The sequence below is a fragment of the Sprattus sprattus genome, assembly GCF_963457725.1.
Source record: "Sprattus sprattus genome assembly, chromosome: 7".
NCBI lineage: Eukaryota > Metazoa > Chordata > Actinopteri > Clupeiformes > Clupeidae > Sprattus > Sprattus sprattus.
In genome coordinates, this window is record NC_137926.1 from 10,201,150 (window position 1) to 10,211,679 (window position 10,530).

General features: G+C 40.3%; 2 protein-coding genes across 3 annotated transcripts in view; one reads left to right on the forward strand and one right to left on the reverse strand.

Moving 5' to 3' along the window:
- Nucleotides 1–2,182: 2,182 nt before the first annotated feature.
- hsbp1b (heat shock factor binding protein 1b) lies at nucleotides 2,183–5,080 on the reverse strand. 2 transcript variants are annotated; one of them, XM_080842191.1, is made up of 4 exons: nucleotides 4,919–5,080; nucleotides 4,302–4,368; nucleotides 3,339–3,461; nucleotides 2,183–2,544 (listed from the first exon to the last, which is right to left on the reverse strand). In XM_080842191.1, the coding sequence occupies exons 1-3, from the start codon at nucleotides 4,973–4,975 to the stop codon at nucleotides 3,340–3,342; spliced, it is 246 nt and encodes an 81-aa protein (XP_080698317.1). In that variant the 5' UTR covers nucleotides 4,976–5,080; the 3' UTR covers nucleotides 2,183–2,544; nucleotide 3,339. The 2 variants fall into 2 exon arrangements, with proteins under 2 accessions (XP_080698317.1, XP_080698318.1); XM_080842192.1 differs by having other exon boundaries at nucleotides 3,335–3,461.
- Nucleotides 5,081–5,672: 592 nt separating this feature from the next.
- The window catches only part of LOC308368115 (solute carrier family 66 member 2), a 60,742-nt gene continuing 55,884 nt past the window's right edge, over nucleotides 5,673–10,530 (forward strand). The window contains exons 1-3 of the mRNA XM_080842190.1: nucleotides 5,673–5,718; nucleotides 8,252–8,514; nucleotides 8,973–9,106. Coding sequence (XP_080698316.1) covers nucleotides 8,306–8,514; nucleotides 8,973–9,106 — 343 coding nt within the window. The 5' untranslated portion in view covers nucleotides 5,673–5,718; nucleotides 8,252–8,305. The remainder of the gene's footprint in view (nucleotides 5,719–8,251; nucleotides 8,515–8,972; nucleotides 9,107–10,530) is intronic.

Below are 10,530 nucleotides of genomic sequence, written 5' to 3' on the forward strand. Positions count from 1 at the left end.
TCATATTTTAAATCATTTATTATAATGTTATCGTTGTTAGTGTTTTAAAGAGGGTTTTTTTTCTAATGCTTTTATCTCAGATGTTTTACTCAAAGTTTGTGAATAAAGTTCCCTGTTCAAAGACGCTTCAAGCCTTGATGGTGATTTCAGTGAAGCTCAAACCTCCTCTGCCTGCTGTGCTGTTAGTCAAAAAGACGGGAAAAAATAAAACTCTGCAAAGCTTTCCTTTTTCTGGTAGAGAAGGCAGACACTGATTTCCCCTCAGCAATTTGAGTGTAATATTATTTACAGTGGTAAAGTGAAAACGGTTGGGTTAAACTACCATGGGACCACCAATGGAAAAACTGATGAAATATTTCTCCTCAGAATGTGAATTATAGTTATTCAGCCCATTTATCTTATGTTTTATTTAATAATGAAAAATGACCTAAATTATGTATTATTGTTTTGTTTTGTACCATTATTTGAGGCGCTGTCCTCATTGCATGTAGTCTCCGGGATGAGGGGGACTCTGAACTGATTGTAAATTATTTAAACTGTAATAAGCTCAAAGCAGGTCTGCAAATTGCAAGAGCAGTCCTACTATTAGCCCAACAACTTTTCATCTGCCTTAAGTGTAAAGGACGTCAGCTCTAGGTACCCAGGGATTAAAGCAAAAAAAAAATCATCTGACTGAAAAAAAAAAAAATTGGCCCTCATTTTGGGTCGTGGCTGCATACCGCCTCGATATTTGAACTTCACGTGGTCTATTATCACTTACTAGTTCAAAGCTAGGGCATAAAACCAATATTTTTTGCAAGACTTCACCATTCTTGTTAATGGGCTATAAATGACAAAATGATTTGCTGAAATCCAGGGGCATTTAACAAAAAAATTGGGGGCACTTTTAGAAACTTGTGAAATAACATTTAACCTGTTCAAAATAATAAACACACTTATTTAGGCTTACAGTATATGAATATGAACAATTGTCATCAAATGGCAATAATAAGACTATTAGGCATTAGTCTACAGATTCAAAGTGTCTACAGTAGTCTACAGATTCTTTGTGGTTATTAGTTGTTATAGTAACAACAACTAATACAATCTTTTTAAAGGTAAAACAAAATGTTTTAAACAACTATTAACAATCGTTTTTGTTTCTTTGTTTTTTAATAATAATAACACATTATATTTATGGATTTTTGTGTTACCTTTATTCATGTACCTACCATAGTAGGCCTACAGGAAATACAGATTAGACTAGTTAGCTAGTTTGCAAGCAAGCCTTTGTAGCCAACGTACTATCAGAGATAGCTAACGTTAGCTAACTAACATTAAACTAGCTTAACCGAACTAAATCATTTCTAAAAGTATTATTACTAGTTATCATTCACCGTAGGTGATGGGTGTTGTTTGGCGTTTGGTGACGAAGCACCATGTATTTCTGAACGTTTTCGCTCCCCTTGATGGAGCCAGTAGAAGAATTTACCTGTGCTGGTTTGACAACGATTTGGGCAACTCGTTGTCCACAATTCCGACATGCCTTGAAAACAAAACCGGGTCTTTTTATCAACGTCGTCGTCATCCTCCACCACAAGCCAATCTAGCTTTCATTTTTGACAGTCGCTGGGTGTGTGAATTTTATCTTTTAGAACCTGAGATGGTGACAGAGACTGCGCTGGTCCTCATCTCTCCTCACTCTCGCAGTCACAGGTCTGATTAGGAAGCGCTCCAAATGTGTTTTGTTAGAACGTTTGTTTCTTCACGCAACAGTCAAGGCGAAAATCAAAACATTAAATGGCAACTGACCGGGTCATATAGGCTACAATGTTTTTGACACGTTCATTGAATAAGTATTACTCTCCTAGTAATTTTAGGGGCAAAATTATATTTCTTAGGGGTAGTTTTGCCCTTTGCTCTCGTGTATTTCCGACGCTGAAATGTGCAAATCATATCAGTGTCTCATTTTTGGCCTTATGCGAGGCGAGTTGACGGAAATCCGTCATAGCGACGGAAAACTTTAATCCAAGGGTACCTCAACAGAGACTATTACCCTAGGTATTGAATGGATGATTTATCTACCAACAGCCACAGAGTCTTGTTTCTAGTGGAACACCCACTTACACTTCAGTGCACAACAGCCATTCAAACAATGTTTACACATTTATCCAGCCAACAGAAAAGACTCCAGTCATTTTGTACAAAACTAGTTTAATACCACACAATCTACAGAAAGTGGAATGACTTGTTCTTGGCACAGAGAGCGGTTCAAAGAACTCGCATTTCTGCGGATCAGCATTTTGCAGGGGGGTTTACAAAAGTTTGTCAGGAAGACTATCGATCAACTCACACACACACACAAGAAAAAAGTTAATTCAATATCACACAAAAAAGACCATTATCACAAGATACTATAAAAAGCACTCCACAAAACACTTTAAAAATCAATATGTTCAGTTCTTTTTAGGGGGAAAAAATGTTGGCTGCTCTTTGAGAAGTGAGCTCCCTGTGTTGATTTCTGTGTTGTTTTCTGAAGTTTGTGTTCTCTGTGTTCTGAACATCCTGTCATAAAGGGGAAGAAAGTGAGGGTGAACACTTGGCTTTCACATCGTTTTCGTTATGCTTCTATCAAAGAGAAGCCCCAAATTCAAACGATCACACAAGCTAGCCCCTTTCCAATATAAAAACAACCAATATTTCAAACAGTTGTTTTAAGTGGTTCTTTCAAATGCATTTTCAACACAGAACATGTTAAGTTGCAGCTCTGAATTTTAAAACAAACATCAATGTCATGGCTAATGTCTTAATCCAGTTCAATAATCAGCAACACAAGTTGGAAGCTACTCTTGAAACCACTCTACAGTTTAATGTTCAGGCCAAAGTTCATGCCCCTACACTGTTAACATGGACAAGGGGACCGAGTGGCTGATTATGTCCAATTATGCTGATTCTAAAGTACTTGTTTGGTTTTGTTCCCGTCTTATTATACAGCATAATAATAATAATAATAATAATAACCACAAATCTGTGACTTCCCCCAGAGCATAGACTACTTTAACATCTGAGCAGAATTTAGCCACACATCACAAAAAGTATTTAATTTTACTTCCCTGAACAACAATAACAATAAGAACGTTAAGCATGGATAGATAAAATAGACTACTTTAAAGTCTGAGGAGAATTTAGCCACAGGTCACAAAAAGTATTTCATTTATTTCACTGAATGCAATTAACAACGTTAAGCATTGATAGATAAAATAGACTACTTTAACGTCTGAGGAGAATTTAGCCACTACACAAAAAGTATTTAATTACTTCCCTAAATATCTTTAAGCATTGTTTTCCCCATTACCTACTTTAGGATGACTCTTCCTCTTTAGGCTTGCTCTCTCCCCCCTCCCCCTCCTCCACTCCAGCCTGAGTCATGAGGTCAGCGATGTTCTTCTCCAGGTCATCGATGCGTGTGCTCATCTCATCGAGTGGGCTGTGTTAAGGAAGACAACTACTGTGCCTGTGAAACATATACTGGGAACCATATTTGCTCACTGTCTGACCAACCACCACCACCACCTCCCCTTTCCCCAACCAATGCACCAGGAAGCACTTGATTTTGCGGGCCTGCGTGATTGTTGCATTACAATATAATGTGCAATATTATTAAGCGCTACATTTTTTTCACCTCTACAGCATTGGTATAACAAAGAAGAGTGACTTATCTTACACAGCTTGACTGAATACCGTACATAGTTTAACTGTTCCACTTCTGAATGACTGTCTCTTTGGGAAAACGGGAGGCACTCCACTGAAGCGACCAAAGTTGCTTCAATGCCCCTAAACTCTCACCGTTTTATGATGCCATAAATGCTCAGGCTCAGCCGCACCTAAATAGATGATCCTGTGAGAACCTGACCGACCGCCAATCCTTTCAGTATTAAATGAGTGCAGTACAGTGGGTAACAATGAATGTGACCCATTCTATAAATGTTACAGTGTTGTTTCCGAGGTTAAACTAATGCCTGTTGCTGTAGTATCCATGACTACAGGTATTTTGTCACCTCACATAAAGTTTAATGTAGGCCTATGGGTTTTAGATTTTTCTTCAAATATAAATCCCTACATGATTTTGTAAAAACGGACCAAGACAGGAGATATAGGTGTGGGGTGTCAAAAGGGGTTAGAATATATGAATATTTTAGAGAGGACTACCTTTATGCTCAAACTGCACACCTCATCTGTCTCCCAACCTGCATTTCTATACTAGGGCAACGAGTGGTTGGTTAGCCGGCTACTAGAAGTAGGCCCCCTATATGAAAGGATATTTCTGCCAATGATTTGATCGGACATAGTCTGGAACTTGTCTTGCATCTGTTGCAGTAACGTCTGAACCTGCAAAGAGAAAGAATGTAGCAAAAGTAAGACACCGAAGATTGATAAGGGAATGGTCAAGGTGGCATTTCCATTAAGGACAAGCAATAATGCATCTGTAAGCAAAGTAAACAAATGCATCTGTAAGCAAAGTAAACAAGTGAAATAACACACAAAAATAACAAAGGCAGATGTTTTCCCTACTGCATATACATGTTATCAGTCATTCATTTGTCATTCGACAACACACAGCGTTGCCTGCGATGTAGCTTAAGATAAATCGCTAAGCTAATTAACTGTACCCGACTCGATCTCATTAGTCGTGAGGAAGACGGTTAAAGGAATACGTCTGAGGTTTAAAGTTAAGCTTTGCACTCAGGCCAAATCATTCCAAGTGTAGCTACCGTAATCAGGGCAACTTTAGGATACAATCCTTAAAACGGCGACTAGGGTATCTAGCTGGCTAGCTAGGCTGAGCTAAACATTTTCAACTGGCTGAGTAAGCGTAGTAGCGATAGCTAACTTTGCTAGCTATACATCTTGCTAACTAACTCCTTGGACAAAACCTTACCACTGCAGTAAGATCCTGAGCAGATTTCGAATCTGTGTCGCCCCCTGATTTTTCCATTATCGTCTGAAACAGTTGATCAACCAACAAGCGAGAGTTTGACAGTTGATTTGATCGTTAATATCCCTGTACCAAGCACCTCATTTACGCTCAAAGATGCACAACCACAACAGCTGATGAGAAAAACACGTTGGCATGATATATCGCGAGATTTCACGCCAATAGCGACAATGTTTTGGTAAAATCGTCAGAACAAATAGCCTAGTCCCTAGTGCTTAGAAACCGACCACTTATTTGTTAGAATAAAACTTTTAGTGCATAAAGTGCCGTATAATGCTGTTTATCATGTTTGTGTCTGGGAACGCTTGAGTTGCATGAATACTATAGAATATATTTGCATATCTTGGAAACATGAAAACTTACATTTAGTAGACAAATTAAAAAAGGAAACCACTGTGGTTCACATGTTTTTACTAATCCGTTATTGTATAGCCTACCTAACAGACTAACCAAAGTTGGCATTTTGACATATTCTAAATATTGCATCCATTCAAGAGTTCCCCTAGTTTCAAATATGAATACATTATTGTCAACGAAACAACTTCTGCACACATTTCACCCCATTTAAAAAAACGAAAAGCTGAACACTGGATTCAATGTTTTTGAAGTCTTTACCTCTTATCTATCGTTATAACGAAACCAATCTTCCATGCTGGTGGTGTTGTGCTTGCGTAGTATGGGTCTAGCCCAGTGTAACTTTGGCGTAGCCACGAGTTGTCAAAATAAACTGCGCTCGCAAGGAGGTAAGTCTCTCGTGAAGTTAGGTTACCCTCACATTCAAATCGTTGACACTGACAGTTTTACACTTCTGTGGCATCTGCCTTCTTTGTTTTATGTTTTACATTCTGTCATGTATCAAAACGGTATCAGCCTTTGCTGGCAACAGAATTAGTATTGAAGAAGTAACACGCGGTGGTGTACTTGGATCTGCTTTAGGATCTGTTGCCTTGTCTGCTTCATACTCATGTCGTGTGTAGAGGTCCTCTCACTGTCCTCACATCAGCACGTTGTCAAAATCACATGATTTGTTTGATCATAGTTTTCGACGAAATAATTATTTCATTTCATTGAAATCCCTTCGTGCGCCACGTGATGTATCTTGGTAGGCTAGAGTATTTTGTTGGCATTTTAATAGTGTAATTCACTGCCTTGCTGCTTACAATTACACTTCGGGTATGGGATATTCACTTTGCTCGTTGTTGTTAGGCACTTTTTCAAGGACAACTTTATTTCGCCAGGTGGTGTGCAGCCATCCTACTGCCATAGGGATTTCGATGAGAGTTGCTATTCTTAGACAAGGATACATTACTCGTGGGATTATGCTTCGCAAGTGTCTTGAGTGTCTTGTTTTTCATAGTGCATCCGCTGTCCTTCCGATACGTCATCTCAATGCTGAAGAAATAATGCATTTTATAGTGTTTTGACGTTCAGAAACATTTCGAAAAATACTTCCTCTGCAGACTTGTATTGACTTCAAGTAACCATTCCCTGGAAGTTGGTTTCTTTTTTGAGAGGTTTGGATGTACACATCTGGAGAACAAAGAGAGGTCTGAGGCGTGCTCCTCTACGGGACAACCCAACCCCCCTGCGGAATGCGCTAGTTATGTAATGCAGGATTTCCCAGTGGTAATGTGGGCTAGTGTAAACCTGAGGCGAAAGGTGTGGTGAAGCGCGCTTCATAAATCTGAAGGTTAACTGGGATGTAAGCAGTCTCTCGTTCAGAGGTCAGGTGTTTTAACGAGGGGTCTGTTGAATCACGAACGTTGGCCTATATGCAGAAGTAGCATTTTCAGAACTTGTAATAACTGATATATAATCGGATGTAACCCCTTCTTAATCAACACAATTTTGATTAGTAACTGTTTTAATAAGATATTTTTTCTCAATAACTGGAACTGATTACAATCATATTTATTTAGTAATTAGTGTAGTTATGTGACTCCATTAGATGTAATTGACTCCACAATCCTGTAGGCTACCTAACTCGTGTGTAACATCCACGATCTGCCTATTTTTTTTAAAGATAGAAAGGATATACAAAGAGAATAACATTATTTTCATTTATTAAGTGTGAAGGACTTGAAAGAACAACAAAAAAACACGTCATCACCTTGTATGTATTTCTGTAGGCTAAAATAAATAAACTCCTTAAATAGGCCTTTGTTGCAAGTTCCCCCTTTGGCAACCATTTTCAGCTGTGCAATACAGTTGTTAAAGGTTGCAAGTTCCCCCTTTGGCAACCATTTTCAGCTGTGCAGTCTAGTTGTTAACTGACACAGGTAACCCCATGATATTTAAATATTGTGTGCCTGTGGCCACACAAAGTTGTCATACTCAAAGGAACCATTCATCTTTCCCAGCTGAAACTGGTTCCTGTTTACCATGCAGCTGTAACTACTATTTGTAAAGTAATATCATATGCCTTAACACCAGATGAGTAACCAGTTGTCTTTGAAAATAAAATGGAAAATAAATCCTGACATTTAAATTGAGTGTATCTATTAGTTTCAATTTAAATATCACCTATGTGGGTGGGTCCAAGTAGCTTTAAAATGGCTTGGAAGTACTTTAACACTCACAATACAGATCTTTATTTAATGTTGGCATTCAGATGCGGGACTCCGAATACTCTCAAAAGATGAACAGCGTATTTTGTGGGAAGTAAGACGAGGCAAGGAATGTTTCAGGAAGGGGAGCACTGGGTTAACTTTGACCTGTATCACCCTTTAAAACCATGAAGAATGTTCATTGGAAGGGTTAGTGAACAAATGACCTCCAGTTACTGGTAATAGTTACTTCACCAAATGTTCTAGAACTCCAGGAAAACCTTCTAGAGAAAGGAACATTCCAAAAGGGAATACCACTTTGTTCCATTGAATACAACCTTCTTATTCTGTGGTTTGTCCATATTTTTAACTGCTACTGGTGAGTGTTCATTGGATAGGCAATGAGTCTTTTCCGATTTCAAAAAGGACATTTTGTAGTATTTATATATTTGATGAGCTTATGCTTTCATATTTATGAAAACTAATCTTTCATTACGATAGGATGTGTTTGAGCTGTTCTAATTGAAGTTGTGCAGTCATTTCTGGCTTTTCCAGATATTTTCTGTGTAGATTTCCGAGACTAAACACAGTTATTTGGCAGATACATAGATAGGATACCAAGAACCACCAATGATTAACAAAGTTGTAGACTTGAAAAATCAAGAAAACCCCCAAAGAACAGAAAAGCATACGCAGGCGGCCCTAATCTCCTCTCGGCTCATCTCTGCAGAGCTTCAAGTCATGAGGTCGCAGCACCAGGACTGAGTCAGCTCAGAGCCACGCTATGGACAGGGGAATGGACATACAGGAGGAGGACATGGAGGCATCGTGGGGGCTGTTGTCATGGCTGGCCTCCAGCGTGATGGTGTTCGGCGGGGCCGTGCCCTACGTGCCCCAGTACCAGGAGATCCAGCGCAGCGGCAACACCGAGGGCTTCTCCACCCGCGTCTGCCTCGTGCTGCTCGTCGCTAACATCCTGCGCATCTTCTTCTGGTGAGCCCATACCTTACCTGACTGCAGAAATGCAGTGGTCTCACTGCAGTCACAAGAACAGGCAACTTCATCATCCTTTGTGAACCATTTGATTTTTCTCTCTTTTATTCTTGTCATTCTTGTGTGTGATGTGTCATGTGTATCAATATAGACTCTTTTTATGCTATAAGTCCTGTTATAACAGCACACTTGAAGAGACACACAACATCAACAAGCACCAAGTGATGGGTTAAGGGAGGATTACAATGACAGTAACAACCCAGGGACAGTATCAGTTCTATTCATGAATTTAAGGTGTTATTTTCATTTACATGTTATTTGAGGTTGTTTCACAGATGTCACATAGTGGTTGCGTATGCTGGTGGCTTAGCGTGTGGTTGATCTCCGTGTGTCTGTGTGCAGGATAGGGAAGCAGTTTGAGCTGAGCGTGTGGTTGAGCTCCGTGTATCTGTGTGCAGGATAGGGAAGCAGTTTGAGCTGACGCTGCTGCTACAGAGCCTGGTGATGATCCTGACCATGTTTGCAATGCTGTATCTCTGCTGCGCCATCCAGGGCAGCAACCGGGTGACCACCAAACAGCATCACATCGCAGGTAAGACCCACTCACCCACCCCCTCTCAACCAGTTCAACACTATTACCACCGGGGTACAGAGAGGGCATGTTTCAAAGTGAAGGAGTGCCCCTTACGCATCCTGGGTACCGCTGTCTTCAGCCAACTGTGCGTTGTGGTTGCATCCTGCTGTGCAAGATATATAGTTGGTCAGTTGTTATATTGGTTAAGCTGATCGCTATGAGCACGTGCATGTGACAGTGACAGGATTGGCCGCTGTGGGAAGTCCCCCAACCAATAGCACAAGGAATTTAACATCTTTTCCTGTGTTGTAACTAAAATGTACACCATTTTTAATACTATCAATATCTAATAGATGCCAGCCAGCCTGTCATCTGTTCAAGGCACATCATAGTGCAACACTGAGCTGTTCATACACAGGTCCAGATTTTGGTTGATGAACAAGCTTCCAATCAGCAGTGTCAATTAACACAAGGTAATCAGAAACGACACAGTATCAGCATGGTATAGAACAGCAGCCAGCATCCAATCAGCTATCTGATACCACTACAGCAGAGGGGACGACACCTGGTCAGTGTAACACCTGCACTGGAAGCGTATGGACACAAGAGCATATGCCTCTCTGTTACAGACAGAGCTGGGGAGCAGTTCTAAAACAAAGCAAGGCATTTGTCATACTTTACCCCCCCATATCCAACATGATGGAAAAAGAATAGGAACAAGGATAGGAACATTTAAAGAAGTATATTTATAAGGCAATAAAATAGTAATAGTATAGAAGTCATAGTAGAAGTAATAGTAGTATATAGAGTGTGTTACGAAGCTGCAAATATGTCAGAAAACAAAGACTCCAGTGTAAAAGGTAACATAATCCCGCCACCAATACTGAAATATTTCTGTGTGGTTACGACAGCCACACTTTGCCAAAAGAGGGTGCTGTTGGTGAAGATATCATCCTCTCAGTACTGAGTACACACACTCTCTATATCTTTCTCTCTCTCTCTCTCTTTCACCTTCTCTTTCTTTCTCTTCCCTACCCATACTCCTTACATTAGACTCTGCAGTCTGTCTTGTCTGGCCCTAACCCTCTGTTTTTGCTGTGGTTATCGTTTTCTCCCCCTCTTGTCTCCAGTGTCTTCAGTACTGTCCCATGATCTTCCCCGAGGGCCTGCTGAAATTGATGATCATTTTTATGTCTTCCGGATGTCAGTTCTGCAGGATAAACAAATTCTCATCCACTTAAATGGATGGGGATGGGGGGGTGTTATTGTCTCATAGAGGTACTATAGTCCAGCCTGGGGCTGTTTTTCTCCTTGTCGGTGCACGCTGCTCGCTCCGTCTCCTCTCAGCACGCATGGCTGGGGTAGTCTGGGTAAAGACTTCCACATAGAGGGAAGATAGGCACAGGAGGGGGGGGGGGGGTATCCTCGTGTGAGTGAAGAAT